This window comes from Antechinus flavipes, chromosome 2 (genome assembly GCF_016432865.1).
Source record: "Antechinus flavipes isolate AdamAnt ecotype Samford, QLD, Australia chromosome 2, AdamAnt_v2, whole genome shotgun sequence".
In the NCBI taxonomy this organism is placed as follows: Eukaryota; Metazoa; Chordata; class Mammalia; order Dasyuromorphia; family Dasyuridae; genus Antechinus; species Antechinus flavipes.
This window is the reverse complement of record NC_067399.1, coordinates 1,727,320-1,752,551: the sequence shown is the minus strand read 5'-3', so window position 1 is coordinate 1,752,551 and position 25,232 is coordinate 1,727,320. Positions and strand designations below refer to the sequence as shown.

Below are 25,232 nucleotides of genomic sequence, written 5' to 3'. Positions count from 1 at the left end.
CACCAGCGCAGGCGGCTGCCCCCCAGACACCCGTCCCCCTTGACCCCGTCCTGCACGGACTGCCCACCACGTGGCTTGCGCGGTACCTGGCAACTTTTTCTGGGGTGGCTCTTCCTGGGTTCTCTCGTAGCAAGGCTGAGCTCCATTGAGGGAATCAGCAGGTTTTCCTCCTCTAGGAAAAAATGAGCAGCAGTTGGAGACAATCTCTGCAGCCGAGTTCTCTGGAAAGCTTCTGGAGTGGGAGCCCGAGCGCATGGGAGCAGGGCGTGAGGGGTCTTTGCCGGTAAATCCTGCCCAAGCCCTCAGGAGGCTTCCCAGGACTCTCCATCGCCCCTCCGCGCTCCCTCTCCCTCGTGGCCGGGGACTCGATGACCATCAGGACGCAGACAGATGACCCAGCCGACTCCGTACCCAGCCCCCTCCTCTCCCAACTTTCCCTCCACAATCTCTGGTGAGAAGGTCGGGGCACAACGGGCCAAGACAGCCCGGGGGGCAGCGCCCTGGGCCGAGCCCTCTGAGAACCACAGAGGGTCAGCGCAGGGCCCTGACTCTCAGCCCTGGGGCTCTCGCTATCTGGTGATTAAGGCCAGGGCCCACGTGCTCCCGGGACTTCTGGGTCCCCACATGGAGCTGCACAGGGGCCTTTGCCGGCTCGGCGTTTTACCACGACACCTGCCAGCCAGGGCTCCCCTTCTTCCTCCTGATCTTCTCATTTCTGCCAGGACCGCGGCGGGCCCTGAGTCACCTACTCTCCAATGTCTGGGGATGCAGGGCGCAGAGTGCTGCCTTTGGAGCTAGGAAGCCCCGACTTCTGATCCTGCCCCAGATATCTGCCAGCTATGGGACCCCGCGCCGGTCATTTCGCCTCTGCCTCAGTTTCCTCAGCTGTAAAACGGGGACAGGGACAGCACCTTCCTCACAGGGTTGTGGTGAGAAAAGAAAGCGTCTTCGTCGGCTTAGCCCAGCGTCTCACACCCAGCGGGAACCAGCTCCAAGTCTGTCCTCTTGTCCCCCCGCCCCAAAAGCGCCCGGGTCCGATGCTCCCGGCTGCCGCTGCAGCGGGGCTTCTCCACCTTGCCGGGGACCCCTTCCCCTCCCCCCCAGCAGCTGTGCTCGTCTATGTCCTCCCGACAGCCGTGCTGTCCCAAATGAAAGGCATCGGATGTGGACAAAACCACTGCAGCACAAGCTGAGAGAACCAATTAACGAGTTAAAGAACAAAGCTTCCGGGAAACATCTCGAGAAAGATTCAAATAAATAAGAAGAAACGTCACCCCCTGAGAAAAAAGTGGCCAGGAGATGCCCGCGGGCAGTTTTCATGAGAAAAAATAAGCAAGACCAAGCACCAAATAACAGGAGGCTCCAGATCATCCACCACGTGACTTGCTGCACAAACAAGCCCCAGGTCTCACATCCCCCAGCCTGGCGCAGACGACCAAAGAGAAAAACAGGAATCACGGGAGGACGGGGACCCCGACGCCACGGAGGGCTGGGGGAGACTCGGGGGCCGCTCTGGGAAGCCAGTCTCTCGGACTCGGCAACAGCAGCCCGGGCACAGGCCTTGCCAGAGGCAAGTTCGGGGGAAGCTCAGAGAGAGGCCGGTAGCCTCAGGCACCACTCGGGGGCAGGGAGTGGGCACAGACGCCCAGGATGGGGCCTTGCAGGTACAGAACCTCGGCCCCCCCACCCGCCACCTGCTGCCTGCCCCTGGTCTAACTTGGGGAGATCTGTCACCCCTTTGGGCCGTCCCCCCTCAGGGGGGGCCTTGGAGGCTCCCTCAGGCCGGAGACTGGCTGGTCCTTCTGGGCTGGCACTTGGGCCGGTCCCAATGGTCCCACTGCCTCTCTATGGGCAGCCCCCAGGACAGATTCCTCACCCTGCTCGCCTGGGCTAACTGGAGGCGGGAGGGAGTCCGGCAGCGGGTCTGGGGGCCTCACCTCAGGCACTGTCTGCCACAGACCCCCGTGTGCCCTTCAAACCTCCCCACTGGGAAGCCCGGCCCCTCGGCTCTTGCTGGATGCCGCCCCTCATCTGTGGCCACCCCGCGGCTCTCGCTGCCCTCCCGGCCCTGACCAAAGGCCGCCCCACAGTGCTCAGCCACACGGATGCGCTTAGTGAGGGCAGACCGACATCTGGGCCAGGAGGTGGCTGATCGTGGCCCCCACGGGCCATCCCCCCCTTGGGCTGGGGCAGGGTCTCCCCGGCAATAGCCGATTCCCCGGGGTCTGCAGCCCGTTACCTGAAAGGAGGCGGCACCAGCTCCGGAGGCAAGGTCAGGGGCAGCGGCTGCCCGGCTCTGGCCATGTCCGTGAGATGCATGGCCAGAATAAACTCTTCCGCTTTGAGCTGCCCGTCTCCATCCACGTCGGCCAAGTTCCTGAAGGAAAGCACGAGGAAAAACTGCTTTTCCCACCCTCCAGAAGCCCGAGGGGCTACTGGGGCCCAGGAGTGCCCCGGCCCGTGCCCAGCCCCCGGTGCGCGTGCCAGGCAATTCAAAGCTGGAAAGACTGCGGACCCCGCCGTGACTGGCCACAGAGTCGCCGGGCCCCCCCAGCCTTCATCCCGGGGCGCCCAGTCACGTCTCCTTCCCAAGAAGTCCCAGGGCCGGGGCCAGACGCGCCCGGTGACTGGCTCCCTGGACGTGGGTGTGGAGTCCGAGGGGATGGTTCAGATTCCCATTCTATGGCCCCAGCCCTCGAGACCGTTTTGAGGCAGTCTCCTCGAGAGGGTCTCCCTCGTTCTCAAAGGCCCCGGACCGCCCCTCCAAGTCTCTTCCTCGCGCACCGAAGGCCCAACTTACCAAATAGTAGCCAGCTGGGTCTGGGAAAGGTTGGACTGGAGCAGAGCGTTGCGAGCCTGCAGACCTGGCAGAGAGAAGCAGAACGTGGGGTCAGGGGCTGACGAGCCGGCCCTGAGGGGACAAGCCGGGCCGGGCTCCCCTGAGCACGGCTCCCCAGCCAGCCCGAGGGACAAGAGCCGGCCCGCAGCTGGGGCTCCACAGGCAGGGCAAAGGCCAGTCTCTCCCCAGATCCCCAAGGGCAGGGGTGGGCAAACAAAGCCCCTCAGCTAATCTGGGGGCGAGCGCCCAGGCTCGGCGCTGGATGCGATCAGGAAGGGAGGGCCGGGTCACCGGGCAAGAACGGGCCGGATCGGAGGCAGAGGCGCCGGCCCTCCTGGGCACAGTGTGGACTAGAGTTCGGCTCCCGCCGTCCCCTGCAGCCAGCTGGCTGAGCCCGTCTGCCCCGTCCCAGGCCCCCTGTCTGTGTCCCTCTCCCAGGCCTGTCACTGGGCTTCCTCTCCCTGCTCTGAGCCCTGCCCCACTGCTTGGGCACCCCCGCCTTGCCAGTCGCTGGGGGGCTCTTTCCTGGCACGGAGCTGGCACTGACTTGAGTGCGCCCGCCGCCCTCCCGGGCTCCAGGCCCAGACGGTTCCCACGAGCGAGCACTTGGCCGGCTGCCCTGCTGTCGCCTGAGCTCCTCCCAACCGCCCGCTTCTCCCCCGGCTTCTCCCTCTGCCTCAGAGCCCCCATTCCCCTTCCCCCCTTCCCCAGATTCAGGGGCTCCCCACAGCCGCACCCGCTGACCCCGGCCACAGCAAGAGCGCTCCCAGGCCTCTGTGCCCGGCCCCGAACGATGACGGCAATCCCCTGTGAGGTTTCGGGGAAGGATCGGCCATTGCTCCGAGGTCACGGGCCAGATCTCTCAGGGATGCCCCGCAGAGCCCCCCCCCCCCCCCCCACCGACAAGTAGGCGCCAGGGAACAAGGAAGAATCAGGGCGCCAGAGGTTGGCCCGAGCACGGTATGCGATGGCACCTGGGAAAGGCAGCAAGAGCTTTCGATGCCCATTCTGGAGGGTGCCCTGGAAACTGATCCAAGGTGGACGCTGCCCCGGGGGGGGGGGGTCTCTGCTAAGCGATTGCTGCCCGCCGGGAGCCCCCCGGCCCTCATCCCTCTTTAGCCGCCCTCCCTGAGGGTTCGGTCTCCGCGTAACCCTAAATTCTCCCAGACTCCAGCCTAACGCCCCCTGTCGGGGGGCAGCTCTCCCCGACGTCCTGCAGCTTCGGAGGCTCAGCACAAGACAATGCCTCTGCTCCCCAAAACGCGGCCCCCCCTTTCCCTCGGACACCCCCTGCTGTAGTCTCTCTCCCGCCGCGGGGTCTGCGTGGCCGACTGGCTCTCTGGCGCTCCCGTGAAGCTCTCCCCTTCACCCACTCCCCCCAAAGTGGCTCAGCCGTGTGCTCCCCAGAGACGGGGGGGGGGGCATCTGTAAGGGCTCCCTCCCTTCTCTGCCCCCTCTCAGGCAGTCAGACGGGAGCTTCAGGGGCTGGCGTCTCCCCCTTCCTCGCCGGCGCCGGGCTGTCTCCCCCCACGGCCCACTGCCGAGGCCCCCCATGGAAGCATCCCAGGAAGGTGCCGTACGCTCGCCAGAGCAGGGGGAGGTCCCTCTGGCCTTCGAGTAACCGGGACTCCTCCGCGGATTCCCACCCGGAGCCCCCAACCGCGGGGCAGCCTCGGAGCGCCGCGCCCTCGCCGGGCCAGCCCCGATTCGGCTCACCTGAGAGGTAACCCGTCATGCCCTTGTCCAAACTGTTAAACTTCTGCCGGTACTTCAGTCTCGAGGGCTGCGGGACGGCCCAGTCGGAGGTTCCAGCTTTGGGGGAGCCCCCGGTCAGGGAAGCAGTGGAGGACGTGGAGCTGCAGGGAAAAGCAGCAGCTGGCAGGCGGGCCCAGGCTCCCGGAGACGCCCCTCAGGAGGGCGGGCGAGTGACGGACACTGGACCCAATCAAAGCACAACCAGCCATTTGGCCCCCGCAGTCGTCCGCCGCGTCCCGGGCTCCAAGGAGCTCTGCGCCGTCTCGGAGGAGCGGGCTGCCGGACCACAGCTTGCCGCGCAAGAGCCCCCCGGCCCTCATCCCTCTTTAGCCGCCCTCCCTGAGGGTTCGGTCTCCGCGTAACCCTAAATTCTCCCAGACTCCAGCCTAACGCCCTGCTGGGCGGGGGGGGAGGGGGCTGCCCTTTCTTGTTCCCTACTTGGAATGCCGGACGGTGCCGGGGGAGACCCGGCTGCCAGGGGGGAATCGGGCTCCCCAGGCCGGGTCCGAGAGGAGACCCTGAGTGCCCCGTACCTGCTCGATCCCAAGTCGATCAGAGACTGCGCCTTCTGGATGGAGGAGCCGCCGAAGCCGCCCATCAGGAGGCCGTACGATGACGTGTGAGGCAGCGCTGGAAGGAAGCAGCGAGAGGGGGTCGTCCCTGGCCAATCCCCGGCGGGGACCCCCAGCGCCCCCCCGGCACCTACTTGCTGAGGAGAAGGGGACGGCCACGGGCTGCAGCAGAGCGGCCGTTCCATTGGGCAGCGACGACGTGCTCACGGAGGGCACCAGGGGCGCGGGCATCCCCAAGGGAGGGAGGGACGTGACGGAGGGCCGGGAGGAGCCGGGCGCCAGGGGGGCGGCCGCAGGCACACACTGAGGGATGGACAGGTTGGGCATGCTTCCCATTCCTGTGAGGGACACACCGGGCCTCCAGTGAGACCGAACGCCCCGCTCCCGGCCAGGCCAGCCTTGGGCCGCCCTCCGAGACGGGCACACCTCCGGGGGGCCGGCGGGACCACCCGCCGCTTCCTTCTCTGCGCTGGGGCCAGGACGGAGGGGCTCAGAGCCCAAGGGCCCCCCGCTTCCAAAGCACAAAAGGAGAGCAGAGGCTCGGGCGCCCTCTCCGTGGGCCGGGGACCCCTCAGACAAGAGGCAGAGCCCAGCGGGCCCGGAAGGCCTTGGGACCAGGACTTCTGGACCCTGTGTCTGAGCCTCCCGGGGAACCGCGCCCTGAGAAAAGGGGGCCGTGCTGGGGAAGGAGCGGAGCCGGGGCTGCCCTTCTCACACGTGGCCACACACAGTCATGGGGGTCTCTGCGGAAGAGGGAGCTGCGCACGCCGTCACGCCCGCTATTATTCTGGAATGAGGCCTGAAAGCCCCTGGGCGCGGGCTCCTCGTGAGCCTGCCCCTTGGGGGGAGGAGGGGAGTGGGCAGGGAAGCCAAGGGGCCTCCATGACCGCAGGGGGCTGCCAGCTGTCAAGTGGTCCCTCCCCACCAGAAAGGCTTCTCGGGGGCAGAGCCACGCCTGGGCCCAGCTCCGCGGGGGCTTTGGGAAATGGCCCGCAGCAGGGGTGGGCCCAGCCCGACCAGAGACTGCACATCTCCGGATCTCCGCAGGACCCATCGGCATGAACTGTGCGCGGGATGTCCTGGCTACTTTGGGTCCCAAGCGACGGGCTCCCAGAAGCTCCCCCAGCACTGCCCGATGGCTTAGAGGCTGCCTGCCCTAAAATCCGGCCCCTCGGGGTCGGCCGGAGACCGCCCGGGCACTGCAAGCCCTAGGTGTGGCCCAGTGAGCCTTGTCTGAGGAGGGTGACCGGCCTGCGGACAGGGAGGAAAGGGAGGAGGGGGCGCCCGGCGGCCCGCGGAGAGGGAGGAGGGGGCGCCCGGCGGCCCGCGGAGAGGGAGGAGGGGGCGCCCGGCGGCCCGAGCCTCTGTTTCCCTTTCGTGCTTTGAAAGCAGGGTGACTTGGGGCCCCCGCGGCCCTCGGGGCTCTGAACTGTGCCCGGCCGTTGGCTGCTTCTCTGTCCTGGCTCCAGTGGGTGGTTCCCAGGCCGATCCCCCACCCCCTGGGTCTGAGGGGCCGGTTTCTGTCCTGGTAGTCGAGGCTGGAGAAGGGGCCGGGCTCTAGTCTCCGCTTTGCCCCCCAGGTTGCCTGGCTGTGCCCACCTCCTGGGCAGATCTGGAGCCCCCCGGATAGTGCCCACACGAGGCCCCAGGAGGTACCAAAGCGCGCCGACGCCAAGGGGGAGAGCACGGGAGGCTGCTTCATGACCGGAGGCAGGGAGGCCGGCAGGCGCTGCCCTTGCAGCGTGAGCTTGATGAGCTTCATGGCGATGGAGAACTCCTGCTGGTCCATCTTCCCGTCCTTGTTCAGGTCCGACAGCGTCCTGAGGGCAGAGACAAGGAGGGCGCTGATCGGCAGCGGGCGGGGGCGGCCTCCTCCGGCCCCTCCCCTTCTCGGCGCAGCCAAAGACTGAGCGACCGCGGCGGGCCGTTAACCTTTTTGGGGAGCGCACTGACTGCGCCAGCGGCGGGGTCTCTGCTCTTACCCCTCTGAAAACTAGGATGGCCATAAACGGACGTGGGACACGTAAAGAGAACGGCAAGGGAAAAGGGAGGTGAAAAGGAACAGGGGGTCCCAGTGGATCAGGCCTCCCCAGGAGCCCAGAGGCTCCCACGCTGCCCCAAAAGGCGGCCCCTGCACGAGGCCTGGGCGAGGTGGGCGCCCGGAAGGAGGAAACCAGCCAACTGTCCTGGGAACGTTCGGCCACAAAATGAGAAGCCCGGCTCGGGGGGCGCGGAGGCCGAGGAGTGACCCTTGGGCCGGCAGGGCTTTGGATACAGACACTCACACCTCCAGCCGCCCCTGCGCCCTCTGTTCTAGCTTCCCACCCTGGAGGGTCTCTCGAAGCCCTGCCCGGGGGTCTCCCCGCCGCCTGCCGCCACACTCCGTGCCAAGGGCAGCCCCCGCCCAGCCCCCGCCGCAGAGAAAGGCGCCTTACCATATTTCAGCTAAAACAGGAGCCGGGAGGCCGGACTGCAAGAAGAAACCGCGAGCCTGGTCACCTGCGGCCAAACAGCGACAAAAATGAGCCGCGCGGCCCAGCGACCCATCGCCGACCCACGAGTCCTGATCGGTGCCAGGCAGGGAGGCTGAAGCCCGCCAGGAGGCCGGGGTGGACCCCTGGGGAGGGGGGGGTCTGACATCTGTCAGAGGCCGGGGTGGGCCCTTGCCGGGGGCCGGGCTGCTGATTAGGAGCTACAAGGGCGGGCCGGCCCTCTCCCCTGGGAGGGGGGTCCAGGAAGATGGGGCCGGACCCGCTCCTGGTGAGAGCCCCCAGGCCTGGCACACAGGAGGCGCTTCATCCATGTGGGTGCCCCCTCTTTGTCCCCCAAAGCAGCCCTCTGCCCAGCCAATAACCCGTCCTGGCCCGGCCCTGCCCTCCTCCCCCAGGTCCCGGCCGGTCTCAGGCGGATGTCCGGCCGAACCTCGACGACGATCAGTCTCGGGGACATGTGGGGAGGAGGCCGGAGGCTTCCGAGGCGCCGGGTTAGCCGCGCAAGGGGTCTCGGCCCTCCCGGCCGCCGGGGGGCGCCGCACTGACCTGTGATATGTCCGCCAGCGGGCCGGAGGCTGTCGAACTGCTTGTCGTGCTTGGTCCGCTCCTCTGAGGTGATGGCCCACATGTTGGGGCCTCCTGGAACACACGGGGAAGGGCCCCCGTGAGACGCCGCCGACCGGGAGCACAGCATCCCCCCGAGGGGAGCACCGGCCGTCAGGGGGCCGGATGGCACAGAGTGACGGGGAAGGGCTAAGCTGGACACCGGCCAAGACTGATGACCACAAACAGCCATCCGCCGGCCGTGACGTCCACCCCGAGGTTAGCTCCCCCCTGTGGAAGGGGGGAGGAAGAGGAGGAAGGAGAGAAGTGCGAGGGGAAGGGAGGAGGGAGAAGGGGAGGAAGAGGAGGAGAGGGAGAAGGGGGAGAATCGATTGAATAGGAAGAGACAAAACTAACCAGGAGGCTGGAAAGCGAGGGCGGGGAGGGAGCCCCCCAAGGTCCGGCCGCGCTTGTGAAACTTTAATAGCAGGAGCCCTTGTGGAGGGTCTAAGGGAGAGGCCCGGGGCTCCCAAAGGCTGGCGGAAGCAGCGCGGGCCCTCGGGGGGCTCCAGGCCCCACTCTCTCAGCCCCAGCGGTTAGAGGAAGCCCCCGCCTCCCGCCCCGCGCCCCCCGCCATCTCACCGTTCATGACGGCAGGAAACTGAGCCATCATGGTCCGGGGCCGGCCTGGCAGCTCTCGGCCATCTGCAACAAGAAGAGACGTGTCGCTCAGCTCCCCCGTCCCGTGGGGTCGGGAGTCACTCACAGGGAATCCTGGGAAAGGAGCCGAGCGTCTGTCCCGCAGCCCAGCTGGCGCCCCTCCCTCCCTCCCTCGTCAGGCGGAGCGCTTCCTGGGCACCGGGCACCCTGCCGGGCACGAGGGAAGTGTTCCCTCAAAAAGCTTCCGTTCTATCCCCACGGCCAGCTGGGGGTGGGGGAGGAAACCGGACCCCACAGGAGGCGGGAGGGCGACGATGGAGGCGAGGGCCGGCCTGGGAGAGCGGGAGCCTTTGATGGAGTCTCCCAGGAGCCCGAGCCGGGGGAGGGGGGAAGGGTGAGAGAGGAAGGGGTGGGATCAGGCTGCGGGTGTGGGAGCAGCAGCTGAGGCGGCCAGACCGGCTCCTCGGGCCCAACTCGTGCCCCGCCTCGGAGGAGCCGCCCAGGCACTGCGGGCGCTGCCGGGTAACTGGGGGAGGGGGCCCCGTTTTGGGGGGACCCCTGTGAGGAGGCGCGCAATCTTTGTGGCACGATCCACTGAGGAGACCAGCCGACACTGGGCCCGACTTGTCCCGCATGCTGAGGGGGAGGGGTGGGAAAGGGCGAGGGGCCGAAGTCCTGCCGCATGGACGTGGCCATCCGTTCCCCCTCACTCTGACATCCTGTGGGGTCCGGCCCAGCCCCCACTGCGGAGACCCCGGCCCCAGGGAGCTCTCCCTCTCCCCTTAAAACACACGTCTTGTAAGGTCAGAAGACAAAGAGAACGTCGAGTTCTTTCTCTCAACCAGACTCAGTGCACTGAGAGATGGGCACAAGCCGGCACGAGGGTCACGGGCCCTTAGAGCCACAGGGCGTGGGGAAACTGAGGTCCAGAGAGGCCGTCGGTGCCCGAGGTCGCGGAGAAGCCGTGGGAGAAGCAGGGTTTAAGCCCCTCCTGCAGACGGCCGCCAGGGCTCGATCATTCAGGGGAACAACGGCGAAGCTGGGTTTGGTGCGCAGTCACCACGCAGTGCTCTCCAACTCCATAAGGACGTGGCCAAGCTCAGCGCCAGCTCCGGGACAAAGGCGCCCCCAAAGCCGGACGAGAAGACGCTTCCCTTCGGGAGCCGCCCGTGGGGAACGCTTCTAAAATGAGCCCTCGGAAGGGCGGGAGCCCCGTTTCCAGCCCTGTCTGCAGGCGAAGAGCCCGCAGAAGGGCCCTGGGGCACAAGAGAGCATTGCCCCATGTTAGCCGTCCCTACGAAGAGCCACCGACTGCGAATGTGAGATTAGGAAGTAAAAGCCCCCCCCCCCCCCAAGTCATCCGGTCCAACCTGATTTCACAAGCAGCGGAAACTCGAGACCAGAGAAGGACTGACTTCCTTGCTTAACAGAGGAAAGAGAGGGAGGGGAGGACGGAGGCGGGGAGCACGGCTGTCCAAGGACACCAGCTCTGAGCCCCGGCAAAGGACGTGTTGGAAACACGAAGGATTCTGCCCCATGCGCTTGACCCCAACGCTGACTTGGGAAACTCTGAGCCGCCTGTGAATGAGATCCCCCAAAGCCGGAGGGGAGCCGACCCCTGCCAGGCTCTAACACTTCCCCAAGAGCCTGCAGGCCTGGAAAGGCCTTGGTTACGAGGGCTCCCCAAGGAGAATCCCTCCTCTTCCTGCTAGCCCAGGTCCGGCCACCTGAGGACTCCATCTTGGCCATCCCCAGCCTCCGCAGGACGTGAGCGCCACCAGCAGGCCGAGAGGGGGCGACAGGGAGGGGGGAACCGTGGGAACCACTAAGGCCACACAAGCATGGACAGCATTTAGGGCCCCCCGGGCACCAGCAGTTGGGGCTATAAACAGATTAACAGAGCAAGGATCCCCTTGCCCCTCAGGCCTCCGGGTAAGGGAAGAGTTTAGGACCAAACACTGTCATGTTTTACACTGCATTACAGAGTGCGTTACAAAATGTAAAGGGGGTCATTGTGATTATGTGCACTTTAAAAGCCTTTCCGTGAGCATGTGGGTGCACACACACGCGCACACACACGCACACACACACACACACACACACACGCTCCCAAAATCCAATGCAACCAAAATTAGGAGGAGAGCAGAAAAATGGGAAGCATTTTTTATAGCCAGTGTTCCCGATAAGCGAACTCACTTCTCCAATATATAAAGAACTGAGTCAAATTTATAAGAATACAAGTTGTTCCCCAACTGATAAATGGTCAAAGGATATGGACGGGAAGTTTTCAGATGAAATCAAATCTGCAGCCGTGTGAAAAAATGCTCTAAATCACTCTTAGTGAGAGAAATGCAAATTAAAACAACTTTGAGAGGCCTCACATCCATCAGATAACAAAAAAGGAAACGCTGGATGTGGGAAAACTGGGACACTAATGCATTGTTGGTGGAGCTGTCAACTGATTGAATTGGAGAGCAATTTAGAACTATGGTCAAAGGGCTACAAAACTGCATATGCTTTGATCCAGCACTACCTCTGCTAGGTTTACATCCCAAAAACATCTGAAAGAGGGAAAGGACACATCTGTACAAAAATATCTACAGCAGAATTTTGTGGTGGCAAAGAACTGGAAGTCAAAGAGATGCCCATCAATTGGAGAACAGCTAAACAAGCCGTTAAACGGCTAAAATATGACAGCAATATTGAAATGGAAACTATTGCAATGGAATACTATTGAAAATACAGTATTGAAAAATACAATATACAATAGTATAATACTATTGTACTATGAGAAATGACATATAGGATGGTTGAAAGAATACAGGATGGTTATTATGGCTAGAAATAATTTCTATTTCTCCGTCTGAGAATTGTCTGTTCATGTCCTTTGACCATTTATCAATTGGAGAATGGCTTGGTTTCTTATAAATTAGGGTTAATTCTCTAAATATTTTGGAAATGAGGCCTTTATCAGACTTTTGACTGTAAAAATGTTTTCCCAGTTTATTGCTTCCCTTCTCATTTTGTCTGCATTAGTTTTGTTTGTACAAAAACTTTTCAATTTGATATAATCAAATTTTTCTATTTTGTGATCAGTAATTATCTCTAGTTCTTCTTTGGTCATAAATTAATACAGGATGATTATTGAAAAGATTACTGAAATACCTATTTTAAAGAAAAACCTCCAGACTTAGATAAATGATACAAGGTGAAGTGAGCAGAACTAGGAGAATATTAAACACAGGAACAGCAAGATTGTAGCACAAAGAAATAGGAATGACTTGGCTATTTTCAGTAATACAATGACCTAAGATAATCCCAAAGACTCATGAGGCAAAATGCTATCCGCCTCCAGAGAAAGAATTGATGTTGTCTGAATACAGACTAAAGCATATGATTTTTTTCACTTTTTTTTGTTTAACTCTTCTTACAAAAAAAGACTGAAATAGAAATGTTTCACATAATTGTACATGTTTACTCTATATCAGACTGCTTACTGTCTCAGGGAAGGAGGAGAGGAAAGAGGGAAAGATACATTTGGAACTCAAAATCTAAAAAAAAAAAAAAGTGAAACACTTTTTACATATAATTGGGGGAAAAGTAAAATCTCATTTAGTCAAAGAAAACTCATTAAATGAACTCCATTACTGGCCAAGAAAAAAAAAGCAGCCTGTTGGGGAAGGGAGTTGTGCTGAGTACTGAAGAAGGCCAGGAGAGCAAGGAGGAGGAGGGAAAAAAAGAGAGCATTCCAGGGAGTGGGCACAGTCAAGAAAAAATGCAGAGTGGGGAGATGGGAGTGCACAGAAAATGAAGAGAGGAGGCCAGTGTGAGAAAGGGCCAAGCTAAGGGAGATTTTCTATTTGATCCTAGCAATGAGTGCATCCCTGCAGCTGACTGTGATGGTTGTGATGATAGAAGGGTATGAGGTGACAAGACCAGAGATGTACACATCTCTGTGTGTGTGTTTCCATCCACCCATCCATCAATTTATCCATCTAACCATCCATCTATTTATTTATTTATCTATCCATCCATCCATCCCCTTATCTACCTGCCTACCTATCATTGACTCCAACTTCTAAGGCAGTTTTCAGAGGAAGAGATCCAAGCTATCAACAAACTTAGAAAAGACTCCTGAGTTCACAAATGATTAGGAAAAATGCAAATGAAAACGACTCTTAAGTATCACTTCATTAGCATCATATTAGTAAGGTTGGGCAAAAGGAAAATGGCAATGCTAGAGGGATCGTAGGAAAGCTGGTTTGTTAAAGCACATTGGTGGGGCTGTGAACTGGGCTGGCTGTTCTGGAAAACAATGTGGAACTCTGATCAAAATGTCATCAAGTTGTGCATATTAGGGAAGGGATCAGAGGAAGTTAGTGGAAAGGGGTCCATATGTACAGCAGGTTTTTTTGTGGGAGCAGAGAACGAGAAATTGAGGGAATGCCCATCCACTGGGGAACGGCTGAACAAGGGATGGTATGTGAATGGGATACAATGGTACTGTGCTGTAGGAAATGGTGAAGGGGATGGTTTCAGAAAAACTGGCAAGACTTGTAGGATCAGACGCAAAGTAAAGTAAGCAGAACCAGGAGAACAATTTACAAATAACACCAATATTAAAGACAATTAACTTTGAAAAACTCAGGACCGCCTGATCAGTGCCAAGACTTGCCCACCTGAGGGCAGGTTCCAGGAGGGCAGGAGCTGCCTTTGCTTGGCCTGACATCCGGCAGCCCCGGCACGCTCTCCAGCACGTGGCCTTTCCCTAGCTTCCCATCCTTCCTCCATACCCCTGAGTGTCTGGAAGCAGCAAGGCTGGCCTCAGCCTTTCTCGCCTTTGTCCTGGCTTCCCACACACCTTTCCTAGTGGGGCCAGCTGCTCGTGCCATCCTCACCAAAGCTACCCCTCCATCTACTCAAAGTGGCCGGGACGACACTGGCCACGGCCACAGCAAGAGTGGTGAAGATGTGGAGACCAGGATCAAGATGATGACCCAAGACTCCATCATCCTCCGGCGAGGATCCGGGAGTGCGACCGAGGCAAACCTTCCTTCACTTGCCCTTCTTGGATTTTTTTTCTGACACGGCTAACAGGGAAATAAGCTCTACATACCTGCACACGCACGGCCAGCCCTCTCAGGAGGGGGGGAGGGGGGCCAAGATGGAGGATGTGGAACTGTTAAAAACTAATGTGACATCAATGGGCGTGTGTGAGCACCCTGAGCTCTGAAACTGCTGAACCCGTCCGCGCCACGAGAAGTGCCTCTGAGGGGCCTGGCGGGAGTGAGCGTCCAAACCTCTGCTCGCTGCTGGAAACTCGCCCGGGAGGATCTGTCTCTGCCCGAGCTCCTTGTGGCCAGGGACCCCATTTTTGCCTTTTCTTGAACCCAAAGCATTTAGCTCCTTCGGCGCCCGCCCCAAAGGCCTCTGAATGCGCGCTGCCTGACAAGTGTAGGATCCGGGGAGGAAAAGTTTTTCACTGAGCCCGCCCCTTCTTGAGGGGTTCCATCATTACAAACCACCGTGACACGGAAAACGTACCTCCAAGTTCCCCACTCAAAGTGAAGCAATCTCTGCCCTCCAAGAGCTGAAGGTGAGTGGGAGGCCAGAGGGAAGCGTGTGTGCGGGAAGGGGGGATTCCAAGAAAAGCCTTCTGACCCTGGGGACAGCTCAGATGACCACAGGACACAACAGCTGTGAAATCAGTCAGCAGGGGACGGCCCCAAGTTTGGCCAGAAGGCCCCTTGCCTAGAAAGATCTGACCACTGACCCCACCAGCTGGAGGTAAAAACGAACAGACCCACCCAAAAGCCGACAATCCAGAAGTGGGACTGGACAACTGGTCCGCTGGTAACAAGGATGAAGCACACAGTGGGCCATGGGCCCCCCCAGCAGGGAGGAAAGCGCTCTCCGAGGTACTGAAAGCAGTAACCGCGGGGAGGAGGGGAAGGAGAAAGAGCCAGAGTGGCCCCCTCGGCCCAGCCCTTCTTAAGAGTCAGAGAAAAGTGCCCCTTGCTGTGGCATCTGGGGACCCCCCACGTCCTCTCACTCTCCCTGGGCAGCTGAGGCAAGTGTTTCCCTCATCTTCCAAGAAGTAACCAGGGCAGACATTAGACTAGCGCCCCCAGGGAATCAAAAGGAAGATTCGCACTCGGGGCTGGCTTGGAGCGCCCATTTCTCTGTTTCTCATTTGAATGTTCCTGTGTGGAATGGCTAACATGCAAGTGCTGTGCATGACCGCACACGGATAACTGCTGGTCCCGCCTCAGGGAGAGGAAGAGGAGGGAGAGAGAAAACGTGGAACTCAAACCAAAAAAAGTGTTTTAAGATGTAATCGGGAAAACAAATGTTAAAAAATGGATCCTGAAGGCCTTACCATGGGCAAACACTCACGAAGGAAGAGGGCCCTCAAGGCCTCCTCAGACTGGGGGCACCTCAGGGACGAGCCTTTGTAGCAGAACCATCTTTTGTGGGCTGAAATCTTCGGGGTCACTTATAGACACGGGGGCCCTGTGGCAACCCTGCGAAGGGTGCTGAGGGCGGGGGAGGGCTGGGTCCGAAGATGGCGGCCGGGGGGCAGGTGCTGAAGTTGGCACCGGGAGTAAGCGAGTGCAGACCCCAAGTCTGATCTCTTTCCCAGAGGAGAAAAGGCGAGAAGGAAAGGCCTGTGTGCTCCCTGGGAAGACAGGGGGTGTTTCAGAACCCTCGGCTAAAGCTTCCCCTTCCAGGGGATCCTCCTCATACTCGTACAGGCTCCGGTGGGAAGCCCGAGGCCAGGGGCGCCTCCTTTTGGTCTCTGGGGCAGGCCTGCTGATGCTTGGGGGGGAGGGTCCTGGGCCAGCCCAAGCCCTTTAATAAGTCAGGTTTAAGGTGAAATGTGGAAAAAACAAAACAGCAGCACAGGGAAGGGCTCCTAAGGACAGAGGGAAAGCTGTGTTTCTCTTAGGCCAGAATGCAGGGGGCCCAGGAGAATTCTGGGGTGGGGGTCAGTTCTGAGTCACCACGCCATCGGGCTGCCCTCCCAGAGGGCAGTGACATGTCCGTGTTGCTCAACTGCGCGCTGGAAAGGTACCACTGCTCCCCCTTTACACTGGGACAATAAGGTGGACCTCACTTGTGCTGCCTGGGACCCCCAGCACAGCCACGGCTGGCCAAGGTGCTGCCCAGGACCAGGAAGGTGACGGGGTGACGGGGCGGGGGCACCCAGGGCTCCGCGGGGTTTCTGCTGTGGATCAAGAAGAGTTGTCCCTTGCCCCCTCCCCTCGGAGGCAGACGCTTCCCGCCGGCCCCCGGGCGAGAGTCACAGAGCTTCCCAGACGTCTCACAAGGCCCTGGGCCCGCTTCCTCCGCCTCTGGCTCGGGTCCTGATTCTGAGGGTCGGGGGGTTTCTGCCCGGGCCGGGGCCCCCCGGGGCAGGAGGGGAATCCCGGCTTTCTAGTACCAAGGCTCCCTGCCATTCACTCCCCGCTTCTCCACCGCGGTCTCTGCAATAAGGAGAGCAGGGAAACACGGCGCGGAGGAACGATGACCCTGACCGAGAAGCCTGGCCCCCAGGGGTGGAGGACGTGGCCCTGGAAGGGGGCGGGAAGGGGCGGAGGACCATGCGTGGCTGTCCTGGGGGCCACCCGGCTCCTTTCCTGATGTTTTCTTTCTTTTAGAAAGAGATCTGGGCAGGGAGGGGGATCTGGGCAGGGAGGGGCAGGCCATAGATTCAGAAGAAGGCAATCAGTAAAAACAAAAGGCAACCAGAAGCCCAGCCGAGGAGAGGAGCGCATGACACTGACGGAAAGCTTGGCCTGAAATACTGGAGGCCCCTGGGGCTGACCCTGGCTAACCTGGGGCCCAAGGCTGGCAGCCCTCGACTCCTGCCCCCTTCATTACGCTGCGTAACGGGAACACTCCTCTACCTTCCTGATCCAAGGCAAAATGGGGGCAGCAGCCCCTCCCCCCTCTCGGGCAGTGCCAGGCCAGCAGGCGTTCCTGGCAGGGAGCAGCTCTCTCCTCCCTAAGCCAAATGGCCCGGTGCACTATGGGAACCTGGCTGCCCACCAGAAGCTTATGTTCCATCAGGGAAACACGCACAACCCAGATGGAAATGCAAGTTGCCTTGACGAGGAGGGGGCTGAACCCTGGGAGCAGAAAGGAGGCCCAGAATCTGAAACAGTGCAAGGGCCGTGGGGGACGCTGGCCCACAGAGCCAGGTAGTCCAAAAGCAGCGAGCTGGCGCGGCCGGAGGGTCGGGCCCTGCCTCCCCCGACGTTGCCCGGCCGGTCTGCAGTCAGGTGGCTAAGCGGGTTGGAAAGGCAGACGGTGCCGGGCCCCAGGAGGCCACCGCGCTGGGCAGTGCCAGTCTGGAGGACAGGGCCAGCAAACCTCGGTCCGGGCCCTTCCCCCACGCCATGGTCCGGCTCCATCTGCCCCGTGCCTGCTCGGGGCAGCTCCTGGGAGCCTCCCTCCTGCACCCCCGGGCTCCGGCACCAGCTCGGACAGACAGCTCCCCGATTCCTGCCTCCCCCTCCCAGAACACCCACCATTAGGCGCTTCTTGATCTGCACGTTACCCCCAGACAGAAGCAAAGTTAGCTCTGGGTGTGGGGGCCGTTTCCTTTCTGCCAGTGGAAGTGAGACGGTTCCCAGGGACTGGCAGACTGCCTCGCCCACCCTCCACTCTGCCCGATCCCTCCCCGCTTGCCCCCCTTCCGCATCCAGACCCTTCAGCACCTTCTTGAGCCCCCTCCCACTTATCCCAAAGACCCCTGCTAGGCCCCAGCCCGGCCTCCCTCCCAACTCATGGGCTGCTGCTCCAAGTGGATGCAGGCCTGTGGTGCCTCCCCCAGCCTCCCCCTCACTGCTTCCTCTCACCTTGCGCCCCTCCCTCGCTCCCAGGGAGGGGGCCCAGACCGCCGTGTGCACAAGCAGCTCCCTCCCTCCCTCCAGTCTGGCCTCAGATACTTATTAGTGTCACCCTGGGCAAGTCCCTAAACTGCGTTTTCCTCGGTTTCCTCATCTGGAAAACGAGCCGAAGAGAGGAATGGAGTCTTGGCCCAGCGGCAGCCCCGTGCCAGGCGGCGCGCCGAGGACTCGCGGGTTCATCTGGCGGGGCCGTCACTGCCCCAGCTTGCGGACGAGGACCCCGAGCGAAGGGGAACATTTGCCCAGCTAAGCAAACTCTGCTTCTGTGAGGCCCCAGTACCCTCCCGCCTGGTCCCGTGGGACATCCCTTCCCCCACCGCGGGACTCCGCTGGCTTCCAGTCACTTCCGGGATCCAGTCTGGACCGGAGCCGTTCCTCCGAACTCCGGCCCGGGCCCAGACCCTCCGGCTGAGAGTTCCCAGTTCTCCCCCTTCTCTGCTCCAGGCCTGAGGAGCGGCGAGCCCCGTTCTTGGTAAGCTCGCCAGCACCTGCCTGGCACAGAGCCTCCCCGGGTGGGAGAGCCCCCCCGAGGAGGGTCCGGGCAGAGCCGGCCTTCCTGCCATGGCCCTGAGAGCAGGGCGGGCTTCCTTCCTGCTGCCACAAAGGCCGGAACGTGATTCACCCCTGCCTCCGGGAACGGGGCTGCGCCATGGCCCTGACTCACAGGGCGCTCCCCCCGCCCCCTGCTCCCCGGGGGATGGGAGCAGGGTCTGTGACTCCCGAAGAGGCCCTTCCCCAGCCAAGCTCGTCAGCGGCCTGCCCAGAGCCCTTTCTTGGCTGGCTCCCCACCCACTGCAGCGAGCTGTCCCTTTGGTCTTGACCACATCTCTCCTCTGACAACAAAAGCCGGCGCGCTCCCCCAGTCCACCCCAAGAAAGGCAGGGGGGCCGGGAGCCGGGCACGAGGAGGGAGGAATGTCCACGCTCAGCCCTGACGCCAAGTGCCTGCTGCGGTGACTGCCCGGGCCGATGCCCCTGCACCAGAGGCTATGGCGGCCACCCAGTGCCCCCCTGTCACTCAATCGCATCTCTCCCCCCAGGCTCAGAACGTGCTGTTCCTCTGGGGGCTTCGGGCCAGCCAGCTCCCTCCAAGGGACAGAGGGGAGGCTCCACCCCACCCCCACCCCCCCCGCCCCCAGGCTCAAATGGACACATTTGGGCCACAGAAAGACCGGGAGAAATAATGGCAAGACCGACCAACCCCACGTGATCATTTCCTCTGAGCAATGGAGTCGGCAGCTGGCGCTTCTGCCACTCCCTAGGCCCCCCCCCCAGCCCAGGGCGCCCCCCCCCCTCACTTCTGCTCTGACCAGCTTCCTCAGTCTTTCCGGCAGTCTGACTTGCAGCCCACAAGCCCCAAGCGGGGGCCCAGATCCACCGACCTTGCAAGTCTGCTTCCGGTGCTGACAACAAGGAGAGACCGCAACAAACTTGGGGAGGACACGGCCCGCTGAGCTCACCGGCCCACTGCGCCCCAGCCCCGCTGGGGGCCCTCATGCCAGCCGGCCTGACCCCGGGCACTGGGCACGGGTGGGGGAGGGCAGGCCCGGGCCCTTTCTCAGTTCTGTCTCTGCTGCTGGCACTCGGGCCCGTGCCTTCCTTCTGCCCCCAGCAGGTGCCTCCCAAATAAGTGCCCTCTGCGTGAGCCTGCAGCGACCTTGAAACACACGTCGGAGCCAGAACGGACCTTCGAGGCAGATCTCCTCTCCCTTCTCAAGCTGATGTAAGGGTTGTAGTCAGGCCTCAGGGAAGGAAGGCACGCTCTCGGAAGGAGGAACCCAGTCACTCAAAGCACCTACAATGCGCTGACTCCGGGGGCCTTTAAGCTGCCCGGGAAGAACCCCCCACTCTCTCCGGATGCATGCTTCCCGAGAGCCCGGCTCGCTCTGCCCCCAAAGAATAGAAAAGCATGACCTGTCCGAGTCCCGGGCCCCTCCACCCAGAAGCCCCCCTTCCTCAGACCCAAATGCCGCGCTGGGCACAGGACAACCCGGGGGGGCCACAAACAGCCCCTGGATGCCCAGTGTGAGCCAACCTCAAAGGGCAACCAACGCGACCTGGGAAAAGGGAGCACTGCAATCCTTTGCTGCAGCTTCCACTAGCACCAGGCCGACCCAGCGAAGAGAAAAGGAGACAGCTAAAGGAGAATCAAGGTCCTCCTCCCTTTTCAAATCCCAGCACAGTGGGAAAGCGCGGCCGGGGGGAACAGCCTCTCTTCCATCAGAACCTCACACAGCCGGTTTTCTGGGCCACCCAAGAACCCTAATCTGGAATTGGGCTGGCAAGGTTCTGACAGAAAGGGTCGAGAGAGGCCCCACACAGAGGAGGCACATGCAGGGTTCTCTAGTCTCACGTGAGCGAGAAGGAGCCCGTCCTTTCACTCAACAGATGAAGGTAGGGGGCCCGTCACGGGGCAGAAACGGGGACAAAGGGCGGCCACATCTATCTATGCTCCGATGACCCTCAAGAAAAACTCCCTCCACAACACTCCCACTTGGGGGCTCAAGTTGGGCTCTCAAAAACCATGCCAGAAACCCACGAGTCCCCACTGGAAAGGATGGCGCTGGCGACCCCGGAACAGGCGGGCAGAGAACCCAACTGACTCCCTTTGGAGAGGCCCACGCAGCCCTGGCCCCAGGAACTAGAGCGAACCAAGAGCTGGTCCTTGGGCCTGGAAGAACCTTCTTCTTCCACAGGGACTGGGCAAGGGGCACCAAGTCACAAAGGCCTCCCTATGGAGATTTTCTAAATTTGGGTGTGTGAGCCCCAGACCAAACCGGCTCCCAGAGGCCGAGATTCTCACTACAGGAACGTCAATGGCGACGGATGGGGGAGAAAGTTAATCCCGCTGGCGCGCAACGGGCCAATGCCGAGGGGGGCGCTGGCCACCTCGCCTTTCTGACACGCGAGCAGCTGGCCCGGCCCTGCCCGAGCGGAAACAGGAGAGGAGGAACTCAGGGCCCGCTACCGGCCTGTGACCCCCGGCGGAGGGAAGCATGCAAAAGACAGTCCCAAGCGAGAAGCAGAAAGGCTCCTTGCGGCCGTGCACACGCCTCCTTTCATTCAAGACAGAATGCAGGAACATAGACGCGCACCCGTTCCCCAACTCAGTCACTGGGAACCGAAATGAACTGCGGGCAGAGGTGCCCCCGGCCTGCCAGAAGCAGTTGGGGCGGGAAGCCGTGAGCCGGACGCAGCTACTGGACGCGTCCTGGTAAAGAGAGGCGATATTCTGTCAAGTATCACGCGTCTTCCCCATGGGAATGGGAGGGCGACTGTGTCCCCAAGGCCGAGGCCACAGGAAGGAGACACTCGCCTTGGGGGGCATCACATCGTGGCACCGTGGGGTGGGCAGGCCCAGGGGCCCTTCCCCTGGGGTTCATGAAGGCGCTTTAAAAACCCATTACAAACAGCGATCCCATGAGCACCTGCCACTGCCCAGCCCTACGATCACTGTGGGAGACAGGGATCAGATGGGAGACGCCGGAAAGCAGGACGCCAAGCCTCGGCACAGAGGGGAGGCTGAGGGCTGAGAGAAGGGCCGGGATTTTGAACCATGGGGAACTGGGGGTTCAGGCTGAAGGGAAGTGCCGGGCACCCCTGCGGACCCGCTGGTGGGACTTCTCAGTGAAACTAGAAACATAAACACGGGAGCCACAGGGGAGTCCCTGCTCTCAGGAAGTGTGACTAGATAATGGGGACAACTGGGCTATTCAAGAAAGGGAAGAAGACCCCCCCAATCTCTCTCCTGAAACACTCCAACAGCCTCTGGATCCCGACCACTCTGGGTCATCCCAGTAGCCCAAGGGATTGTCTCGTGCCCAGGTCACCACATAACTGTCCTTCACGGACACTGGGACGCCTATTCCCTCTGGCATCCTGAGCTTTGGAAGGCCCTGACCTAGCTTGGGGATGTCTGCTCTGCCTCAACTCAGGTGGGCCTGGGTTGGGCTCGGGATCTCAACTGCGGCCCCAGCCCCTTACGAGCATCCTCAGCAAGCCGCCTGAGCTCTGAGTCTCTGGAGGGGGCATCTGTGTGTGTGTGGGGGGGGCTCTGTTATAGGGAGTATTTGTAGGGAGCCTCTGTAGGAGGTATTTGTAGAGAACCTCTATGGCAGGGGGCATCTATGGGGGGGGATTGTCGGGTATATATATGGGGGGACTGTAGGGGGCTCTGCTACAGGAAGCCTCTGTAGGGGTTATCTGTGTGGGGGACTGTTGTCAGGAGCCTCTGTTGGGGGTATTTGTAGAGAACCTCTGTTATAGAGGGTATCTTTAGGGGCATCATAGAGAGTATCTGTGGGGAGCCTCTGTTGTAGGGGGTTTCTGTGGGGGGATTGCAGGGAACTTCTGTGGGGGGTATTTGCATGGCCTCTGTTGTAGGGGGTTTCTGTGGGGGATTGTAGGGAGCCTCTGTTGGGGGTATTTGTAGAGAACCTCTGTTATAGAGGCATCATAGGGGCATCATAGAGAGTATCTGTGGGGAGCCTCTGTTGTAGGTGTCTGTGGGGGGATTGTAGCGAGCCTCTGTTGGGGGTATTTGCAGGGGGTCTCTGTTGTAGGGGGTTTCTGTGGGGGATTGTAGGAGCCTCTGTGGGGGGTATTTGCAGGGGGTCTCTGTTGTAGGGGGTTTCTGTGGGGGGATTGTAGGGAGCCTCTGTCAGGGGTATTTGTAGGGCCTCTGTTGTAGGGGGTTTCTGTGGGGGGTATTTGCAGGGGGTCTCTGTTGTAGGGGGTTTCTGTGGGGGATTGTAGGGAGCCTCTGTGGGGGGTATTTGCAGGGGGTCTCTGTTGTGGGGGGATTGTAGGAGCCTCTGTGGGGGGTATTTGCAGGGGGTCTCTGTTGTGGGGGGATTGTAGGGAGCCTCTGTGGGGGGTATTTGCAGGGGGTCTCTGTTGTGGGGGGATTGTAGGGAGCCTCTGTCGGGGGTATTTGTAGGGCCTCTGTTGTAGGAGGTATCTGTCGAGCGCCATCACGAACATCTCTGCCAATCTCTGCCTACCACACCGGAATCCCTCCCTTCTCCCAGGATGCAGCACAAGCCCCACCTTCACCAGGAAGACTTTCCCGACGATCCCTCTCCCAGACCCCCACATGGGTCTTTCTGTTTCTTGTGCTCCTACCCCCGGGCCTGGCACATAGGAGGCGCTTAGAAATGCTTCTGGACCGGCCAGGCCAAGGGAGCCTTCGGGGAGAGGCTTCTGGCGGAGTCTTGGTTGGGAAGTGGTTCGGAGGGGGTCATGAAAGCAAAGAGCACTCAGGCCAAGCCGCTCGTCTCTGCCAGGGGAGAGGGAGGACCAAAGGAGCGGCCCCGACAGCCTGCGGACGGCCTTGAACGCCCTGCCTGTACTTTAAGGAGCTTCTTCAGAGCCTGGGGGTGGGCAGGGCGCCGGACCTGGGGTCAGACAGCTGTTACTGAGGGGGAGGCCCCTCCCTGAGCCTCGGGGACCAAACGGAGGCAGCTCGCAGGCCTCGCAGCCTAACTCCCCTTGGGGAAGCTCCCACTGGACACGACCCGGGGCCTCTGGACGAGGGTCTGCTGAGCTGGCTCGGCCCTCAGCCACAGGCAGTGCACAGCTGCAGCTGGCCTCCTCTGCCCTCAGGAAACAATTCTGAACCAGGGATGGGCCACCGCTCCTCCCCGGCCTCACAATCAACATTCCTGAGAACTTCCAAGGTGCCTCCCCCCTGCGGCGCCCACACCCCCTTCTGGCCCAGAAGCCCATTCCCACTCCTCCACTCCCATGGGGCCGCGCCTTCAGAGCCCAATGGTCTCCAGAGTCCCGGAGGCCGGGGTGTGAACGCACCTTGTCTATGCGAGTATAACAGGTAGAAATCTCCCGGGGGGAGGGCTTTTCCTTGGTTTCTGGGGACCCCCAGGACACCCACAGATGTCAGCACATCTCAGGTCACAAAGGGAGATTCCTGGGGTGCCCAAAGGGCAAAGGACGGAAGGACCCGCTGGGATTCCCGACTCAAACCCTTCCTGAGGATGGGAGGCTAAGTCTATCTGGCCCAAGCCGGGAAGGGACCCCAAAGTGTGGATCACAGCAGGGGTGAAAGCTGGCATCTACTGGGGCAAGGGGGCTTGGCCCCTCCCGGCCCCTCAGTGGCTCCTGCAATAGTCCAAGGAGTGGGAGTGCAGAGACACTTGGGGCTGCAGGGACTGGGGGGAGGGGACTCCTCCCAGAAGCACAGGCCAGTCACTGGGGGAGGGAGCGGCGCTGTCCCTCTCCTGTCCCTGCCCCGCAGTGGTTACTGCATCAGCCCAAGGAGAGGGTGCAGAGAAGCTGCGCGTTACAGCGACTGGGGGGGGGGGGAGAGGCCAGACACCCCCCGCCAAGCGCAGGCCAGTTACGGGGGGAGGGAACATCCCTGGCCCTCTCCCCCTCCCCCCATTACAGCAATAGCCAGTGCGGGGCTGCGGAGAAGCTGCGGGTTGCAGCAACTGAGAGGACGGGGAAGAGGTCAGACAGACACCCCCAGAAGCGCAGGCCAGTCACTGGGGGAGGGAACTCTCGGCCCGCTTCTGTCCTCCGGCTCCGTCCCCCGCGGACTCGTGACTAGCGCTTCCCCCGGTCACTGGAGGACCGCAGGCTCCGGCACAGCCTGAGGGGCCCCGTCACGTAAGGTGCACACGGCACAGCCCCCGTGGCTGCCGCCTTCCCACGTTCTCCCTCCTTCCGCCCCCGTGACCGCCTCAACTTCCCCACAACAGCGCCCGCCTCGCAGGGCGGTGGCGAGGGCCGGACTTGTCACAGTCGCCCCCCACTCGAGCCGCGCGTGGGCAGTCCCGCAGCCACGACACGGGGAAGGCGGGAAGACCAGAGAGCCGGTAGAGCTCGGCGTCCGCGGCCGCCGCCGCCGCCTCCGCCTCCCCCGTCCCCGCCGCGGCCAGGAAGTCAACACCGGAAGAGGGGCCTCCTTCCTGCTTCCGGCTTCCGTGCGCCCCCGCATCCCCCCCGCGCGCCCCCACCTGCAGCCGCCCGTCGCCTCTGCCTCCGCTTCCGCCTCCGCTGCTTCCCCGGCCGCCCGCGGGGATCCGCGGCAGGGGTCCTGACAGCGCTCAGGAGCTGACGAACTAGGAGCGGCGAGCGAAACAGCTGCTGCGCCGCCTGTCAAAGCCGCTTGTCAGCTCCGCTCGGCCCCGCCCCGACGTCACCGCGCGTCACCCCGACGTCGCCGCGCCCGCCAGAACGTCATGTTACGGCCTTCCGAGGAAAGCCGGGGGCGGAACCTGGAGAGCGAGGGGGCGGAGATTGGACCGTGGAAGCAGAAGGCAAGACCAGAAGGGGCGGGGCCTAGAAAGGAGCCTCTCCAAGGAGACTGGTAGAGCGAGGGGCCTGGATAGGAAAGGGGAGGTGTCCTATGAAGTCTGGCGAGATTAGGAGGGGCGGGGGAAGGGACGGAACCCGGAAAGACCTAGGGAGAATAAGGAGGCGGGGCCGGAGGGGGG

General features: G+C 61.6%; 2 protein-coding genes across 2 annotated transcripts in view; both read right to left on the bottom strand.

The window, feature by feature from the left end:
* The window catches only part of ITSN2 (intersectin 2), a 59,912-nt gene extending 34,792 nt beyond the window's left edge, over window positions 1–25,120 (bottom strand). Inside the window, exons 1-11 of the mRNA XM_051974073.1 lie at window positions 24,753–25,120; window positions 8,844–8,906; window positions 8,205–8,297; window positions 7,602–7,665; window positions 6,823–6,986; window positions 5,301–5,504; window positions 5,128–5,224; window positions 4,556–4,695; window positions 2,801–2,864; window positions 2,240–2,377; window positions 87–172 (exon numbers count right to left, since the gene is read on the bottom strand). Of these exons, the coding sequence (XP_051830033.1) occupies window positions 87–172; window positions 2,240–2,377; window positions 2,801–2,864; window positions 4,556–4,695; window positions 5,128–5,224; window positions 5,301–5,504; window positions 6,823–6,986; window positions 7,602–7,665; window positions 8,205–8,297; window positions 8,844–8,874 (1,081 nt within the window). The 5' untranslated portion in view covers window positions 8,875–8,906; window positions 24,753–25,120. The remainder of the gene's footprint in view (window positions 1–86; window positions 173–2,239; window positions 2,378–2,800; window positions 2,865–4,555; window positions 4,696–5,127; window positions 5,225–5,300; window positions 5,505–6,822; window positions 6,987–7,601; window positions 7,666–8,204; window positions 8,298–8,843; window positions 8,907–24,752) is intronic.
* On the bottom strand, window positions 21,953–22,749 carry LOC127552313 (uncharacterized protein DKFZp434B061-like). Its single transcript, XM_051982883.1, has 2 exons — window positions 22,301–22,749; window positions 21,953–22,214 (listed from the first exon to the last, which is right to left on the bottom strand). The coding sequence occupies exons 1-2, from the start codon at window positions 22,747–22,749 to the stop codon at window positions 21,953–21,955; spliced, it is 711 nt and encodes a 236-aa protein (XP_051838843.1).
* Window positions 25,121–25,232: the final 112 nt, after the last annotated feature.